Source organism: Zonotrichia leucophrys, chromosome 17, assembly GCF_028769735.1.
Source record: "Zonotrichia leucophrys gambelii isolate GWCS_2022_RI chromosome 17, RI_Zleu_2.0, whole genome shotgun sequence".
Classification (NCBI taxonomy): domain Eukaryota; kingdom Metazoa; phylum Chordata; class Aves; order Passeriformes; family Passerellidae; genus Zonotrichia; species Zonotrichia leucophrys.
In genome coordinates this window covers 9,946,592-9,965,778 of record NC_088186.1, presented here as the reverse complement: position 1 = coordinate 9,965,778, position 19,187 = coordinate 9,946,592, and the positions used below count along the sequence as shown (strand labels likewise).

General features: G+C 47.8%; 1 protein-coding gene across 2 annotated transcripts in view; it reads left to right on the top strand.

The window, feature by feature from the left end:
• Positions 1–19,187, top strand: part of PNPLA7 (patatin like phospholipase domain containing 7) — a 137,214-nt gene that overhangs the window by 94,843 nt on the left and 23,184 nt on the right. For both annotated transcript variants that reach the window (XM_064728109.1, XM_064728107.1), the window contains exons 27-28: positions 11,998–12,154; positions 18,807–18,923. In XM_064728109.1, coding sequence (XP_064584179.1) covers positions 11,998–12,154; positions 18,807–18,923 — 274 coding nt within the window. The remainder of the gene's footprint in view (positions 1–11,997; positions 12,155–18,806; positions 18,924–19,187) is intronic.

The following is a 19,187-nucleotide window of genomic DNA, read 5'->3' as shown; positions in this document are numbered from 1 at the left end:
CTCTGAGGTTTTATGGTGCAGATGCTTTGGAATCAGTTCCAGCAGTTAAGGAAGATTAATTCTTATTCCTCAGCTAAGACAGGCAACTGATGATAGGAGGCTTTTTACCCCTATCAGGAGGAGAAGTGTGTGCATGGATGTTGTTTAAAAGTGTCACTGCAGAGCTGCAGAACTTGGGATGGAGCTGGTGGGCTCCGAGGATTGATCACTGACTCTCAACTACAGAGAGGGAACTGGAAACATGGGGAGAGTTATTTTCTTAAAGTATTAAACCTGACCAGAGGCACCCAGACAGTGTGAACTGAGGGTGTGAGGGAGGAATTTGCTGCCTGAAGGAGGCAGCTCCAGAGGGGAACACTTGGAAAACACTGCCAGAAACACAGAGCAGTGCTTTCCCCTGTGGGATCCTAAAGACACTCAATATAGAGATTAGAGAAGGGATGAAAGAAAATCCCATGGGAGTTTCCTGGGCTCCTGATGTTCCTCACATAAATTGGGACACAGTAAATGTTTTTCAGCTCCTTTGCTGGGTTCAGGACTTAACATGGACTGAGTCTGGTGAGGGGCACCAGGAGGGATCAGGGGTCTCTGGAGCCCAAGTGCTGTCATGATCAGTTCCTTGTGTTGGAGCATAAAAGTAATATCTTGAGAGCTTCTCCACTCTTCCATTTCTATCTAGATAATACACAACATATTTTCCCTTTTTTTTTCCCCACCTGGCTGTGTCTGCCAGTCTGCAAGTCTCTTTTCCCTTTCTAACACATCCAATCCTTGAGATTTCTCAGTTTCTTTGCACTGTTTTTACTCCACACTCATTCCTTCTTGTCTTCTTTACATTTGCCATTTAGTTCCTTTCTCAGTCTTTGCTTTCAAGTCCTCTCACAAATGGTGAGATTTTCACCTATTGTGAAAAATGGCAATTTTTTGCCATCCTGGTGTGTCCCTGTGTGTTTACAGAAACACACTTGGCTTTGAAATCATTCCAGATCATGCAGTGAGCTTCAGGGCTGCACCAGCTTTGCAAATAGGTTATTCATGGCAATGTTTAATGTTGTTTCCAGTGGTTTATAATGGGGCACAGGTATCCCCTTCATTTGGAGTGTCTGCCTCACAATGCTTAAAATTCATAGGACACGGAGCTGGCAGCTTGAAATGTAGAAAAATTGGATGCGGGGTTGTGTTTTTTCCTGAAGTGCTCAGAAAACAGCCTGAGAAAATGCTTGTTCTGAGGTAAATTATGGAACAAAACTGTTGCTAAAGCCATTGTTCATTGTGCCCTTGGCTAGGAGAGGTTTGGAAGGGCAGCTCCAGCCTCTCCAGGGTGCTCCTGGCAGCTCTGGAGGGTTCAGTCCCTGGGGAGAAGGGACAGGCCGGGAATTGATGGGGCTGAGGGGTTGAGGGAATGGCTGGAAGCCTCAGAGCACAGTGTGGGCATGGGCAGGTCACCCTCTGGAGCTCTGAAGTGCCTCTGGGGTGCTTAGGGGGAAGAGAAGCACAAACCATCACCAGCAGGAGTTGTTTGGGGTTTCAGCAGGATGTTATCTCAGAATGGAAATGGATTTTTGCTGCTGCCTCCTGGGCTGGATGTGTGTGGGGAATTTGCTTGAAACCCTCCTGGCATCCAGTTACTCTGATGGGGTTGAGTCTTCACTCCAGCAGGCAGAGGGTGCCCAGGTGAGCCCCTGGGCTGGCTGGGTGCAGTGCCATGACATGGTCAGTGTTTATGGAGGGGCTGCTGAGGGTTTGTGTGGAGGTTTGGGGGTGTCTTTGCCTCCCCTGGCAGGAGGGATCTGGGTGCTGGGCTCTGCTGGGGGCTGGCCAAGATCCCTGTCTCCATCCAGCCTGGAGTCTGGCAGCCCTGGATGGAGCTGTCTGGCACAGGCTGGGCCCTTCTGCACGGGGTTCTCACCATTTCCTCATTGCCACTCACACGAGACAAGAACAAGGAGGTTTTTTCTCTCTTTTCTTTCTCTCCCCCTGATGCAGTCAGGCAGCATCCCTGAAATTCCTGCTCCATTTCCAAGTGCTTGCTGGAGGTACTGGGCTGGCACATCAAGGCTGTGCTTTCCTCTCCTCTAGCAAGACAGGTCCTGCAGAATATGTGCTGCTAAAAGGATCCCATCCCTCATCCTGATCTTGCTCTGAAGTTCCAGCAAATTAAGCTGAGATATGAAAGGAACTTGAAAAATGCTGCTTCTCTGGGTTTAAATGGAAGAATCCGGCTTGCTGTGCAGCATCTGCAGTCTGTCAGTGCCCAGTAACAGCTGAGGAAGCAGGATTTCTGCAGCAGGGAAATATCAAAATGATACAAAAGGGGCTCAATCTGCTGTGTGTCATGGAAAGAAAAACAACACTGCAACCTCTGAATATTTGAAATATCTTTCCTCCAGTTCCTGCTCTTCAAAGTAATCCCTTTGTACACCAGGCCAGTCTGTCCTTTGACTCTGGAAAGGCAGAAAGTTGGCAGCTCTGAGGTTAATCCTTGTGGCCTTTGTAGTTTTCCACATCATGGCCAGCCTGGACTGGCTGGGGGCATTCTGGAGGAGGGGAGGCTGTTTGGTGACCTGTGTTATGGCTTTTGTGTGTGCAGATAAATGTCTGTACCTCAGTGCACAGTGAGGTGCAATTTCTCTGTGTGATACCCCTTTTTGAAGGGTTTCAGAGCTTGGGATTGCTCCTGTAGGTACTCAGGGAAGTGTCCTGTGCTGGGTGTCTGTGCATGAGTGGAGCATCCATTGCCATGTGCAGACAAACCAGAGAGAAACCTGAGTTCCAGAGTCAGGCTTCTGGATTCCCAGCATCTTTCAAAACCTGGATTTGCTTCCAGGGCAATATTCAGGTGTGAGAACCCCAAAAATTCCTCTAGCTGCCCTAGAAAGCTCAAGACCCAACCCAAAGAGCTCAGAGACCTTAACACAAAGCCCAAGACCCCTGTGCCTTTGATTTAGCCATTGAAAAAACCAATTACCAACCTTTATATGAAAAATTACAAGCCACAACAATTTAAGTAGAATGATAGTGAATTTATCACAAAGTGAAAAAGTAAATTTTAAAGTTTTTAGAATAGAAGTTCAAAAAACAAAATAGAAGAATCTGAGCGTGTCCAGCCTTTCTCCTTCTTCTTCTTAGCCTCCATTTTCTGCTGTGATGTTGGCACTTTTAGATTAGAGTAGAAGCTCACTGTCTAACATGAGTGATGAGTATTAAAAGTAATTGTAAACATTGTATATTGTGGCTTTTAGTATAAATGCATAACACCAGCCTGAAAGCAAGCAAAGTGCCTTAAACTGTCTTGCTGAGCAAACCTCAGCTAGACAAGAAGAAGTATTTTATAGATAAGATACAATAAACAACCTTAAAACTGAGAACTGAAGAGCTTTGACTCCTTCTTCAAGCACCAAGCTGAGAAAAGAGACTTGTACATATCTCAAAGTCACTCTAACCAGCAGAAATTCTGAAATTCAGGAGGTGAAATAACAGAGAAGCAGCAAAACTCTTTATCCTTAAAGGTAAACTGCACCTTTGACTTGGTGTTTTCCTTGTGCTGCTCCTTTGGAAAGGCCAGAGGAGTAAGGTAAGGAAGGTGGGCTCCTGCCTGGGAAAGATGATGATAATTCACGTTTGGGTATCTAATTTGAGTCTTATCCAGGTCAGCCCTAGTTAGGTTGTTTGAACAAACAGAAAACAACCCCTAAAAATAAATCAGTGAGTTTATTTGCTGTTGTAGAGCAAACCTCCTGGGACAAGGCTGGAGCTCCTGTGGGGCCTGGGGCTGTGTGTTTGCAGATGCTTGGGGAGAGCTGCAGCCTCACTGCTCTGGGAGGCTCTGCTGGGGTTTCTGCAGGGAGGGACCATCCTGGGTGTGCTCATCGGGGTTAAATCGTGTTTGTGCAGGGTGCAGAGCTCTGCCTCTGTCAGCTGGGGAAAGGCACAGCCTGGGGCTGCTCCCAGAGTCCCAGACCTGAATGCCAATTGCTCACAGAGCTGGGGAGCAGTTGGGCCATCACGTGCCCACAAAATCACATGGATTGGCACCCACGCAATGCTTAATGATCTGATTTTTCCTTTTCCCATCTGCAGCACCTCTGTAATTGCTCATTTGCTCCCATCTGCCAGGAGGTTGAAGGTTATAACAGCTTCTATAAACTCTCCAAGCAGCAGGAGCTTGGGAGTAATCAACTTCAAAGGTATTGCTTAAAAAACCCCTAAAATTAATTGTGGGTGGTTTAGTTGGACTCTCCTGTCCTGATCTCCAGTCTTTCCCACCAAACTCATTTATTCACAGCAGTGCCTTGATAAATAGGTGAAATTAAGCAAGAAGGTGGTTGAGTTGTGGGTCAGCTCTTGTTGCTGGTTTTCCACCTTTTTGATGTGGTGTAAAATCATGGGCTGTGTTCACTTCCCATGGAGCAGCTGTGAAGCTCTCCAGGCTCTCCCTGTGCTTGCAGGAGTATGGTTCTTGCATTGATGTGATTTTGGGGAATCTCTGTCCAGCCCTACCTGGGCAGTGAGCTTTCCTGTTAAGAAAAAGTAAATTCTCAATTCTATTCCCTGAATGCTTTGGTCATATTTCTGCAGCTTCCAGATGTTGTGCTCAGAATGGGTTCTTGCAAGGCTTTAATAAATAAGTCTCAGAGGGGTGGGGAAGAAGAATATATTTGTTTTCCAAAGAAATTATCTTTCTTTGCAGATGAGAACTGAATTGTTCCTTGGCTCAGAGCAGGGGACAGGATTTTGTGACATCCCCAAGTGGGTGCAGTTTGTCATTCAGCCACTTCCCTGCTCCTGTGCCCCTCTCCAAGCCAGCTGGGATCAGAAAACAAAAACCTTGGTGCATTTTATAATTTACTTGGACTATTTTGTGCTTTTCCTCCTCTCCAATTCCTTCCTCCTGTATCCCTTCACACCCCAGGGCTGGGGAGCCCTGACAGCTCTCCTGGAAGGGCTGAACACATTTTGCTCATTTATTTCTGTGTCAGGCACAAATCTCTTTGTTTAAAGCTTGTTGTAAAGTTAGTGTATAAAGCAGAAACAAGATCAGGGCTATAAAAGGACATTGTGTTTGGATTTTCTTGGAGGAAGGGGATTTCACTGGGCTTGTGATGAGTAGGAGATGCTTTTCCTGCCATTTGTGCCTGCCTGGCACAGGGTGTGATCTCTGCAGCATGGCAAGGCCACAGGGAAATGGCTCCTGAGCTCTGGCTTGAGGAGCTGGTGGGGATCTGAGGGCAAAGCTAAGCGGGGAATGGAATGAGGTTGTTGTTAATGGAGGGGAAGACAAGAAAAATTCAGGTCTCTGGATCAATATGTGTGGGCTGTGGAAGGGAAAAAGCTTCCTCCAGGGCAGCTGCTGGGAGAGATCCTGCTGGTTGTTGGATGTTAGCATGAGAACCCAGCAATGTGGGGTTATTATCTCTATTTAGCTTAGAAATGGTGCTTAGTTGATTAACAGTTCATTAATGTTGTCAGGATTGCAAAGTTCCTTGTAAGGGCTCACGTAGAACTGCAGAAATGCAGGGATCAGGGTGCTGTGCTCCTTTGGAGCTGGCAGAAAATCACTGCAATAATTCTGGCTGATTTATGATGCTGGGAAGTTTTATGGTCAGGAAGTCTGGGAAATAATGTTATTGGAAAGATATAACTGGAATTAGATTTCAAAGCAATGTTTGGGTATATTGCTGCTGCTGCAAGAGCTCGAAGGTGCCAGTTGGAGATAGTCCAGTTGCAACTTGTAGCAGACTTGTTCCAGTTCTGAGCCAGTGACTGAACCACTCAATGCCAGGATCAGGCACAGAAGACATCAAAAAAAAAAATGCTGCTGTTTGTGTAAAGAAGAGGCTTTTCCTTATGTCACCTTTCCTCCATGTAGCTCTTCATAAACATAAACAACATCCAATGTCCACTCACCCCAGTACAAGGAACAGCTCCACAATGACTCCAAGAAGGATCTAGAACCATCACCACCCCTCAGGTAATGGTTCTGTGGTGCTCTGAGAGCTGCAGGCTCAGTCACCAGCCTGTTTTGGGATCCCTGAGGTGCCAGGGTTCCCTGTGTGCTGCACATGGTGGGTTTCAGGGTGTGCTGTCCTGTCCTGTGGGTTGGAAGCTCAGGCACCTTCAGTTTGTTTTGTGCTCAGAGCAGGGCTGGGAGTGCTTGCCCAAGGCACCACATCTCCAAAATGGACACAGTAAATACAAAATCATAGAATTGCAGAGTGGTTAAGGTTGGAAAAGACCTTTAAGATCATTGAGCCCAACCATTCCCCCAGCACTGCCCAGGCCAGCAGTGACCCCTGTCCCCAAGTGCCACATCCATGTGGCTTTCCATGCCCTCTGGAACCATTCCCCACAGCACTGCCCTGAGCAGCCTGTGAAGCCTGGACAACCCTTCCAGGGAAAAGCTGGTTTTATGGCTTTGCTGCTTCAGGGGTTTTAAGGTTCTGAGGGTCTCTTAATTCAGGTTTGTTGGGCTTTAATGGAGCTTAATAAACTCCCCTTGACAATTTCTCTATTTTCCTGCCTCCTTTGCCTGGTAACTCCATCAGGAAGGAGGGCTGGAAGCTGTGTCCCACTCTGGGGAGGCTTTGGTGGGAGACACAGCAGAACTGTGCAGCAGCCATGGCCTTAATCCTTCTTTAGCCCAAGGAAACAGCATCTCTTCAGAGCATTCAGGGAGATCTCCTCCACCCTGCTGAGTCAGTTAGGAGGAGAGATGGGCTGCTCAGGCTGGATTCCTCTTTGAGCCCAGCTTCTTTTTTGGAGCTGACATGGGCTTTGGAGGTGGTTGAGCTGCAGCCTTGCCTGGCTGTCCCCTTAGTGTCCCCTCTGGCTGCTCCCAGCTTGGGGTGTTCTTTCAGACACAGGCAGCATCCTGCTGGTGTGGCTAATGGGGGAAATAGTGGTGCACAAAATACAGGTTTTGTATTGACTGTGTTTCCTTCAGCCCTGAGCAGGAGGGCAGCCTGCCTTCCTGCTGGCACTCAGATCTGGGATGTCCTGCTGCACTGGCTGCCTTCTCCTGAGGCAGATCCATCCCAGCTCTGGCAGCACGTGCAGGGCTGGCACATGCACAGCTCACAGGGGAATTTTCCTTTTATCAGTTCTGCTCTGGCCTTCATGCATGCAGTCACATGCCAGCAGCACTTCCCCAGGGGATGAAAGCAAGGGCTCATTTCAGCAGCAGGAATTTTCCTGTAAGACCTTCTGGCAGAAAGGCTGAGCTCTCAGTGTATGCTGTGCTGAGGTATTTAGGGAAGCAGGTCTCCAACCTTCTCTCACTGCTTTGTGGTCATTTCTTTCCCAGAATCACAGAAATCCTGAGCTGGAAGGGACCCCAAAGATCATCAAATCCCCCTCCTGTCCCAGCCCCCCTGGCAGCGCTGCCCAAAGGCTCCTGGAGCTCTGGCAGCCTCGGGGCCGTGCCCATTCCCTGGGCAGCCTGGGCAGTGCCAGCACCCTCTGGGGGCAGAGCCTTGCCCTGAGCTCCAGCCTGAGCTGCCCTGGCCCAGCCCCAGCCGTGCCCTGGCTCCTGTCCCTGGCCCAGAGCAGAGATCAGAGCTGTCCCTGCTCTTCCCCTCACAAGGAGCCTGGAACTGCAGTGAGGTCTCCCCTCAGTCTCCTCCTGTCCAGCTGACCAGACCAAGTGACCTCCTTGTGGCCATGAGTAGTAAAGAAGGAATGGTGTTGGGGTTTAGCCAGCACAGCTAAGGAGGCTCATTCAGCAAGGGGATCATGATTTGGTGAGTGCAGACAGCAGCACCTGGGGCAGCTGATGGCCAGAGCAGCCCCTGCTTTGCATTGCTCAGGCCAGGCTGAGGCAGGGGCAGGGCTGGGAACAGAGCCTGTCCTCAGCCCCTCCTCGAGCTGGGTGATGCTGGCTCAGCTCTCTCTGCAAAGGGCATTTGTTGGGGAAGATGAAACAGGAAAGCCTTATAAATATGATTGCCTGGCAAAAGATTTTGAGAATATGGAAACTATAAGTGAGATTGAAATGAAAGCAAGCTTTGAGATCCCTCAGTTACTGAACAACTGGAAAACAATGGTGTGGCCAGCTGAAGGTGATCCCCTTTTGATGGAACAACCCTCTGCCTGCAGACAGGCCCAAGGGTCAGAGCAGACCCTACAGCTTGGCAGAAGGGGCCCAAAGAGGAGTTTTTAGGGTTTAAAATGTAACACAGTATGGTAATGTAATGATTCTTATAGGCTGTATGTAAATGCTATAGGATTTGTATCTTGTACTAGATTGGTTAGTGAGAATCAGAATATTCAACACAGAAGAAGATTTATGGTATTGTAATGGGAACTTTGCCTCTCTTACTCTCTTAGCTTTTTTACTCTCTTTGCTCTTGCCCTTCTTGCCCCTCTTGCTTTTACTCTCTCACCCTCTCATCCTCTCTCCCCCTCTCTTCTCTCATTCCTGCTCTGAGCTGTGTTTGGCAGCTCCCAGCAGGGCCCTGCACCCAGGCCCTTTGCAATAAACCCCAAATTCCATGACCTAACTGCAGAGATCTCTGGTGTCTGTCTGTCCCAGCCATGCTGACCCCCCGTCACTCCTACAGGCATTAATGAACCAGACCTGTCCTAGGCACTGAGTACAATGGAAAGAGTTTCTGTTCAGATCCTGATTGCACCTCCTGGGCAAATCTTTGGGTTCTGATAGAAATTATTTGAAAGTCATCTTGTAGATCATTGTTCCTAAGCCCCTGGTCACTGTCCTGGGGCAGTGCTGGTCCTGGCAGGGGAGGTGCCTCCATCCAGCTGCTCCTTCAGGAGCTCTAGGGTGAGGGGAGCTGCATGTGCAGCTCCAGGGACACTCTGGGTGTCCCTCCCCTCTCTGGGTGCTCCTTCCTCCCATGTGAGAGCACTCCCCTGTGCCTTTGCCCTGCAGTGAGTGGCACTCAGCTCTGTGTCACCAGGAGGTTTCCCTGTCCCACGTTGTCACTGCTGTGCAGGTACAGCCCTGGCAGGAGTTCTCCATCTCCCTTTGTTCTCCTCCTGCCCAACACTTGTAATTCCACATTTCCCTAAACCAGGACACGTCCCCTGTGAAATTGGGCCTGGTATTACAAGGAGTGCACAATCCCTGGGGTTTTTCTGCACTAGTCCTCTGGCTGTGAACATGGATCTTGCTCCTGGCTCAATTCCTTTCCCTGTTCAGTTTGCAGCTGCCCAGTGCAGCCCTGTGGGAGCCCAGGGATGCTGGCAGAGGGGATCAGTGCCTGGCAGGTGCTGGCACACGCTTCCCCTGGCAGCCTGCCCGTGTTTGTGGAGCTGGGAAGTGCCCAGGACAGAACCAACTGCAAGGAGTTGTTGAGAAGTCCCATGTGGTAACATTGCTGGGGCTGTGATGGCCTAAAGCTGTAGGGAGAAGGGAGAAAAATCCCCATTTCTGTCTTTCAGGAGGTCAGGACCACCTGGAGAAAAGGGGGGGCTCAGGCACATTTGACTTTTTTCAGGATTTAATTTGCAAATTCCAGCAATGTTCCTGCTCAGGGTGTTGGAGCTGGAAGAATCAGCCCTGTGGTTGTGTATAAATGAAACAATTTAGTCAGGCAGCTTATGGGAGGTTCTTTTACAAGGAAGAAAAGGACTTTGATTCCCATCTTGCTTTGTGATCAGTGAATCTGTTGGAGATCTGTGGCTGTCACATTAGTGTGGTATTGGCAGGGACTCTGTGGATGCACCAGGAGGGGATGACTTGCCAATAAAAGTAATAATGATCTTTTGTTATTCATGCAAAGGCATCATGCAGCAAAATAGGAAGAAATCCAGAGTGCTCACATCAAATCCTTTATATTTATGGATGTCTGAATTGGGAAAAACAGCTAAAGGGAGAGAATCCAGTCTGGAGCTACTCATGGCCTGTTTAAAATTGTCCTCCAAGTAGGAAATACTTTAAGGTACTTTAAGGTGCCCTAAGAAAGGCACCTGATGTGGGCTGTCTGCAGAGGGCAGGAGGTGCAGGGATAGCTCTGCTCCTTGTGGAATATCAGGGCTGAGACAGTGGGAAGTGCCAGGCACAAGCAGCAGAGTGCCAAAATAGCTGCACTCCAAAAACCTAAAAACAATGGGCAGGAAAAAAGTGTAATTCCTTTAACTCAGGACATCTTGAGGGAAGAAGCAGTAGGAGAAGAGGGGAATTTGGAGAGGAAAGGGAAATGAACCATTTTCTGCTCTTGAATTGCAGCAGCACAGATCTGTCATTGAAGTCATTTACACCCAGGATAACCACAAACCTGTCCCAAAGCATTTCAGCAGCTGGAGGGGATTTATTTGGATGGAAAGAATGTGCTCAGCATAGCTTGGCCAAGTGACACCTACGGTGGACTTGGCAGCTGTTAGCAAGTATTTATAGGATGTAAACAGCAAGGGGAAGGAGGATGGAAATAGAGCAAACCGTGGGGGACAGAAAATGGGATGGAAATGGGAAAAGGAAGTTTATTTTACTGCTTTGTGGCCTAGATTGCAAAGCATTCATCCAGCTGGGATGAACTAATCAAAAATGCTTCTTATTCACTGGACAGAGCATTGGAAAGCAGAGGCTGGAGCTTTGGGCTGCTTGGAAGGACAATTTGCCTCCAGTGCAGTGTTCTGTGTGGGATAGGCAGGGATCCCTCTCCCACTAGGGGATAAAAGATCAGATATGATCAGATGTTCATAGGAGCAGATCAAGGGTTCCACCTCTGCTCTCTCATTTCTGATGGTGGGGAGCAGCAATTAGCAGCTCCTGAGCCTCCTGAGCACCAGCTTGCACCTCCCATTTGTCATGTTTAGTAGCCACTGACTGCCTGGTACCTTTGATTCATCCTTTCCACATTTAAATCCATTTGTGATTTGACCTCTCCAGCATGTGGTAACAGTGGCTTCCCCAGTTTGTGCTCTGTGTACACCTGTCTGCAAATTCTTTCCTTTCCATTAAAATCTCTGCATGGTGATATCATTGCTGACCCTGCATGTTTCCCATCAGTCAGGATCTCCCCCAGTGATTCCAGTTTACTTTCTCCTCCTGTGAAGTCCATCTCATATTCTGGTCACCTTTTATGCTTTTCTCTGTCATTTTTTTAGTTCTGCTTTTTCTTTGGGTGAGAGGTGTGAGCTTGCTTGTGGTTTTCCAAATACTGGTCCATCCTGGATGTGTGCTCTTATGTTTTCTGTTTTATTCTGTTTTCTTTGATTTGCCACTTGACCTTACACTGCACAGTAGGTTAATATTTTTCAGGGAATATCCCCAGGGGTTCCCAAATCCATGTGAGCAGAGCTGGATAAGAGCTGGTTGCTGCAGGGGCGTTGCTGCTTCTGTTTTCCTCTTGTCCCATCAGCACTGAGGTTCATCTCTTGTTTATCACCTGTCTCCATTGTTGCTCAGAATTCCTTCTGCACTTGAAATCAAGGAATAAGTTTATTTTCCTGAAGGAATTTGTCTTATCCTCAAAAGTTGCCTCCTCATCTGTCCCTCTCCTGGGCTTGTGTACAGACTCAACCTCTGCCCTCTCATCACTGTTTGTCTCTGCTTGCTTTTGTTTCCACCTCCAAATTTCATTATTAATCCATGTGGTGCCCCTTCCCAGTACCCCAGGCTGGCTCAGTTTCTGTGGAGAACCACCAGGAAAGGACCTGGTGTGAAGGGCTCTGAACCCCAGCCTTTCCTGGGTGCTTTGGGGGGACCCCAGCAGACTCTGCTCCCTCAGACCCACGCTGACGTTCCCCTCGCCCTTCCACCAGCTCAGCTCTTGGCTGCTGTCATCTCCCTGCCTTCCCCAGTGCTCCAGGCTGCGTGGTCGTGTTCCCTCAGCTCCTCTGGGAGTCTCTGGGAGGATTCCTGCATTCATAATGTTTGTTCCTGGCACCGGGGCTTGTTCAGCAAGAGATTGGCAGCTCAGCTGGCGCGGGCTCGGCTTCCTTAGAAGGCGCCATTCATCAGCAGCCCTTGCACTCCTCAATGACGGCCTGGCTGACAGTGGCTCTTCTCTCCCTTCCCTCCCTCCCTCCCTGGCACAGGGGCTGCTCCCAGGTGGGCGTGATCCGGGCGCTGATCGAGGCTGGCATTCCCGTGGACATGATCGGGGGCACGTCCATCGGCGCCTTCATGAGCGCGCTGTACGCCGAGGAGCGCAGCTACAACCAGATGAGGATCAAAGCTCGCCAGTGGGCCATGGTAAGCACTGGCATGGGAATTCCTGCACTGGAATGTGAATTCCCTCCACTGGGAATGTTCCCTCACCTGGGTATGTGAATTCCCTCCACTGGGAATGCTGAATTCCTTCCACTGGGAATGTTCCTTCTGCTGGGAGCACTGAATTCCCTCCCCTGGGAATGTTCCCTCACCTGGGAATGCTGAATTCCCTCCACTGGAAATGTGAATTCCCTCACCTGGGAATGTTCCCTCACCTGGGAATGCTGAATTCCCTCCACTGGGAATGTTCCCCCCACTGGAAATGTGGATTCCCTCACCTGGGAGTGCTGAATTCCCTCCACTAGGAATGTTCCTTCCACTGGGAATGCTGAATTTCCTCCACTGGGAATGCTGAATTCCTTCCCATGGGAACACTGAATTCCCTCCGCTGGGAATGTGAATTCCCTCCACTGGGAATGTTCCCTCCACTGGAAATGCTAAATTCCCTCCACTAGGAATGTTCCTTCCACTGGGAATGCTGAATTCCCTCCACTGGAAACGCTCCCTCCCATGGGAATGCTGAATTTCCTCCACTGGGAATGTTTCCTCCCATGGGAACACTGAATTTCCTCCCATGGGAATGCAGAATTCCATCCCATGGGAGTGCTGAATTCCCTCCACTGGGAATGTTCCCTCCCATGGGAGTGCTGAATTCCCTCCCATGGCAATGCTGAATTCCCTCCACTTGAAAAGTTAATTCCCTTCCATGGGAATACTGAATTCGCTCCACTGGGAATGCTGAATTCCCTCCCATGGGAATGTTCCCTCACTGGGAATATTCCCTCCCGTGGGAGTGCTGAATTCCCTCCCCTGGAAGTATTCCCTCCACTGGGAATGCTGAATTCCTTCCCCTGGGATGCTGAATTCCCTCCACTGGGAATGCTCCCTCCCATGGGAGCACTGAATTCCCTCCACTGGGAATGCTGTGCTTCCTTCCCCCAGTGGAGCCAGACCCAGGCACAGCAGGGCATGAGCAGCACCCCAGGAAGGTGCAGCCTCCTGAAATTCAGTGTGTGTGCCACAGAACAAGCCCTGCCTGGCAGTGATGGATCACCTGGAAAAGCTGCTCCATGTGCAAGGAGTCAGGAGGCAGCTGCCTGGCTTAGCTCTGCACCCATCCTGGTCACACTGCCAAGGCACAGAGATGTGGTTTCAGTGTGCTCACCTGGTTATCTTTGTTTTATCTTCTCTTTTGTGTGCTGGGGCCTGTTTCCTTTCCAGCTCTCAACAAATGTGTTTCTGTTTTGTGTAATTCTCTCTCTTTCTCACATGCTGTCATGTGTCAGTGGATCTGAGTGACAGAGGTAATCCTTCTCTAAATAACTCCCAAATGTGTCACTCCTGGTCCTGCCTGTGCACTCCACAGCACTGGGACTCTGGGTCAGGAGAAGGTCCTAACTTTCAATATTTAGTACAAACAAAAACTCATTTTCAAAGTTAACCCAAGTTTTGGTAAGGTTGTTTTAAATAGTGACTTCATTAGGTGAGTTTATTTATCATGGAATCAAAGATTGGTTTGGGTTGGAAGGGACCTTAGAGATCATTTCATTCCACCCCTGCCATGGGCAGGGACACTTTCCAAGTGCTCCAAGGCCCATCCAGCCTGGCCTTGGTTTTATTTATTGATCCAATGTTGGATGAAAACTGTCCCAGGTGACCCTGGTTCAGCCTGACTGAAGGTGAGGTTCCTTATGAAGTTTGCTAGTTGGTTGAAGGTTTGTATTCTTCACATCAACCCCACATTTTCCTGTACATTTTCTCCCTGAAAATGAAACAACATATAGAGGATTTTATAAATGCAATTAAGAGTCTTAGTTCTTGGGTTTCAGGGGGAAACAGGACCCTGTCCTTGGCATGTGGGCACTGTTTATGTCTCCCAAGGATCCTCTAATCTGCCATGGCTTTGCAACAAAAGCTGTCTCTGGGAGGATGGATTGTGTGAGGGACTGGAATGCACATTGAGGCCCTGGGATGTTTGTGCTGTCCTGGTGGGCAGAGACTGTGGGACTGATTCACCTCCCCATCACTGCTTGCCAGAAGAATATGGATTTTATGCTTTTTATTTAAGAACTGCCTGTGCCTGGCTGGCTTGGGAAGCACCCAAAACATAAACTGTTTATGATCCAGAGCAGTTTGCTGGAATCGCAAACCTTGGGGGAGCTTCAAGATTAAAGACATAAAGCCAAATGCACTGAATTGTGTCAGACATCCCTTAACCTTGCTCCCTCTCTCCCACCTTGTGTTTCCAAGGCAGCATCTGAATGGGTGCTGATTCCTCCCAGCTTTGCCATCCCCCAGCACTCTGGGGCTCTCTGCCCTCTCTCCAGCTCTTGGCTAAGCTACAGCCATGGAATTCTCTTTTGTGCATTTCTCCAGAGGATTCTCTTCCTGTTTGTCAGGTGTGCAGGGCATGAGGCAGAGCTGGAGATGTTTCCTGGGCTTCTCTAGACTGTGTTCCCACTCTGGAGCTGGAATCACAGTCACTTTTATCAGGAATACTTAGAGATGAAATGAAGGCATTTAATCTATTTATTAACTTTTGAGCACAAATTGCAAAAGCTCAGAGAACTTTTCACAAGGTAAAAGGCAATTTTTGGCCTGGGGCTGTTTCAGGTGGTGGTGCCTTGAAACCTGCAAATAAGTAGTGGGAGAAGAGATTGACCTCTGTTAGAGCAAACATTTCATCTGATTTATGAACAATAGATTTTCATGAGGACTTCCATGAGTGTTCTTGCAGGTCCATGTCCGGCCCAGAAATTGTCTGAGGGTTTGAGGAGGACAAAAGGACAAAAACAAAGCTTGATCTGTTTGAGGCCTTTCCCAGTGGTGCCAGCAGTGTCCAGCAGAATGGCTGCAAACTGAAGAGAGCCATGAAATCCCCTCTCCAAGATCACAATGTGCAGAGTTTGGGGCATTAGAAATCTTTTATCAGTGGCTGTTCTGAGGTGTTGACTCTTGTATGGTGTTAATGCTGAGCAGGGAGAGGGGAAAGGAGCCCCAGTGTGTGGGAAACAGCCTTAGGAGATTCTTGGAAGATCCACTTGAAGGGACTGAGGGTGAGAGAGCTGAAATATCCCCCAGATAACGCCCAAATTGCCATTTCCCAAATGGGACCTTCCCTGCTGTCCCAGGAGATGCCCCAGGAGCAGCCAGGCAGAAGGGCTGGATGGAGCATTCCCTGCTCCAGGACCTGCTGCTCCTGCTCCTCTGCAGCTCTGAGCCTGTGCTGGGGAAGGTTATTGCTGGGAAATGTCTTCACTGGCATGGATTACTTAGCTCTGAGTTTTTCTTATCTCTCTGTTTAATCCATCAGGCTGAATGCTGTTTGTCCTGCATTTACTTCTCTTTTTGGTATTTTTAGCAATTGGCATCTCTCTAGCTGTACACTTGGTGCTGGGAGAAGGGATATTTTTAATGGGATGTGTTTTCTGCACCTAATGAAGCAGTGAAGAAATAAATTACTCTTGTCAAAATACAGGGGGAAATATGAAAATTCCCAGTCAGATTAGTTACTGTTTATTGTCTCTGTGTCTTCTGCACCTCTATTTTACCAGCAATGTGAACAAGCCAAAGCTTTAGTGTTTGCAGACTGTTGTTTTATTTAATTGGAGGATTAATATCTCAAAGTAGAAATATTTCACAAGGATGGAATATTCTTAGAAAGAAATACAGTTATAGATGTGTGTGGGGCTAAAACACTGCTCCTAATGGGGATGGGGCTGGCTGGGTGGGACCCTGCCACCATTTGCTGCCTGTCACTGTCTGCTGGCACTGACAGCTCCAGTAAATGTGGGGGTTCTGCTCTGACCCTGCTCCATTTGTGCATTGGGAGATCCTGTGCTCTAATGGGCAGATCTGGCCAGAAATCAGTCCTTGGCTTTTCCCTGTCATGCCAATTCTCATCCATCCCTGAGTTATGTTTTTATTGTATTGATTTAACATTTTTTTTCTGTGGGAATTCCTTTCCTTGTTTTATTGAAACTTTTTAGGTGATTGCTGAGAAGGCACTACATGATCTTTTGAGTAGTTTAAAAAATACTGGATCTGTTTGAAATTTCTGTTGTTTCATAAGTTTTTCTATAACCTTGGGGGTTTTTTATAGTCAGGAACATTGAAAAATCCTGGGATTATACTGACTTTTCACACCAGTTTGCCACAATGCTGCATCAAAGAACAAAAGAGCCAGAGATGACAATTCCTCTTGTCCATCATCATGTGCCTTTGCTCTTGTCCTGCTCTGTGAGCAAAACCTGAACTTTTCTATACCCTGGGGTCACTTAAAAAAGATATTAGGATTGAAGGTCTTTTTAAAAAAGAAATCTTATCTTGTAGCAGAGCTGTAGTAATGGAAGTTCATGAGAAGTCTTTATATATTGAAAGGAGGATTATAAAGAAGATGGTGGGAGAATTTTTATCAGGGCCAGGATAAGAGGCAAAGGAATAGATTTAGACTGTGTGATGGGACAAAAATTTGTATGATGAGGGTGGGCAGGCCCTGGCACAGGGTGCCCAGAGCAGCTGTGGCTGCCCCTGGATCCCTGGCAGTGCCCAAGGCCAGGCTGGGCAGGGCTGGGAGCACCTGGGACAGTGGGAGGTGTCCCTGCCATGGCAGGGGTGGAATGAGATGAGTTTTAGTGTCCCTTCCAACCCAAAAAATTCCATGATTCCATGTCCTCCAAGCCCTGAGAGCACTGGCAGAGCTGGCTCAGGGCTGGGCTTTCCATCCTGGTGGTGCTGGGATGAAACTCTTGGAGCTGCTGGAGCTGCTCCCAGAGCTCCTGTAGGAAATGGAGCAGGAGGCAGGAGGCTCTGTCTGCCTCCCCAGAGGGTGATCTTTAACTGAATTTATCTGGGGAACAGGAGGTGCTTGCAGCTATTCCTGGAAGGCTGAGGGAGGCTGTTGGCCATCAGCTTCAGCTAAAGGGCATCTTCCAGCTTTGAGAAATGAGAATATTAAGAAATAAGTGTTAATTGGAAGTATTTTGTCCATGGACGAGATCACTGAGAAATGTGGAGGCTCAGCACCATAAATACAATTTGCAACAAGGGAAGCCCAATGGCTGCTGCTGAGTGGGTGAGGTTTTTCTTCAGTATTAAATAAAGGGCTCTTTGTAGATGTCTCTTCCCCTGATTTAATCATTCTGAAGAGACCTGATCCCTATTTTAGGTGCTGCACTAATTCCATCTCCCTCTGAAGCTGTGGGTAGCAGTCTATAGTTAGGTTGGCACACTGTCCTCAGCACATCAAACCCAGAGTGAGGATGTGAATGAAGCTTCATCCTTGGGTTTGTGCTCAGCCTTTTGCATTCTCCCACACTTCCTGTTCCCATCCTTCTTCTTAATGATCATTTTTTTATCCTTGCCCTCGTTTTCTCTGGGCAGATCCCTGACAGAAATTTGAAAGCAGCTGGACATGGCAATTCAGGCTGATCCTGCAGAGTAAAGCCAAGCCAGATGTTGCTCACAGCTGCTCTAACAGCTGGCAGGTTTGAGGCTGTTCTGTGTGTCTGCCTGGGAAGGATGCCCTGATCTCTGAGAAGCTGTTAAATTACAGAGAACATGTAGAGAGAGAAAATATTTCATCTCATGGAAATACTTCATCCAGTGATTTAATTTGAAAGGAATTAATTGGGTTTTGTGGTCGTCTTTTACTTTTTGACTATGGTGTAATGTATTAAACATTGAATTTTGTTAAGATTTATTAGGATGGCCTAGTTATGGGCAAATACTATGGCCATAATGCCATAAAGTTTAGGGATTTTCATAATTTTCTCTTGTAGGTCAGTACATAGGTATAATAATGCTGTTGAAATGGAGAAAAAAGGAATCTGTGAAAGCTTAATTCCAGATCTCTGTGTTGGAAGGGTTGGTGTGCAGGGACCTGCAGTGCTTTAGGGAACCTGATGTGGTTTGGTTTCCCTTGCTGAGTTTGCAGCAGTTAAATGCTGGGTCCATAACACATCCCAATAACTGACTTTGGGAATGACAAATAATGGAGCCTGCTCCATAGAAAGGGTTTAAAGCTCTATGAGATTGTTTGACTGAACCTTGTTGGAGTCCCAGAGAACCCCAGACATGATTCTCTAAATGCTTGCATTGAGGCACAGAAAAGCTTTGAGCTCTGGGAGAAAAATTGGGTGTGATCCCCAAATGAGAGGAGATGGATGAAGCAACTCCTGCCATGGATTTATGGGCTCCTTCCCACACCACTGAACCACACAGGTGCTGTGGGAAGGATAATGGGGAAGAAGACAACTCAGAGCATTTTTTTTAATAGAGAAAATGTACAGGCTGGAGCTGCAGCACCCGTGGCCTCGTGCCCAGGCTGAGAGCTGTGCTGGGCACGCTGCTCTGGGGCTGCTGTGGGGCACAGGGGGCAATTCTCCTTCTGGCTGAGCTTTATTGCAGGCCTTGCTCTGCTTTGGGGCTTGCTAAATGTAAATTTACCACACAGGGAGCTCCTGCTTGTAGATTTTGTAGTTGTATTTCTGTCCCCTCAACACTTTCTGCACTTGTGATGCTTCCAGCATGAGGGCTCTGAACTCTGGAATTTGATGTCTCTGGAATTGCAGCCTCAATGCACACATTCCTATGGATTCTGACCTTTGAAATGCCTTTTTTTTTTCCTTTTTAGGTTATGAACTCAGTGTTTAAGACTATTCTAGACTTGACATACCCAATAACCTCTATGTTTTCTGGAGCAGCTTTTAACAAGAGCATCAACAACATCTTCAAAGATAAGCAGATAGAGGTAGGTTCTTTGTTCACCTTATGGACAGGAAATTATGTCCCCGTGCTCTGTTGGAGCAGAAATAGCTTTTATTAATGCTTATATGGAAATCTGGAGCTGTTGGGTGACTGAAAATATGATGAAACTGTGAATGTGGTGGTCCATGGCTGCAGGATGGAGCCTGTTCTTTTTGGTGGATTTAAAAAACACAAACTGTAGATTATTTGTAGCTATTTCAGTTTGACAATGGGATCTCATTGAGAGAAGAAGTGAAAATTGTGACAC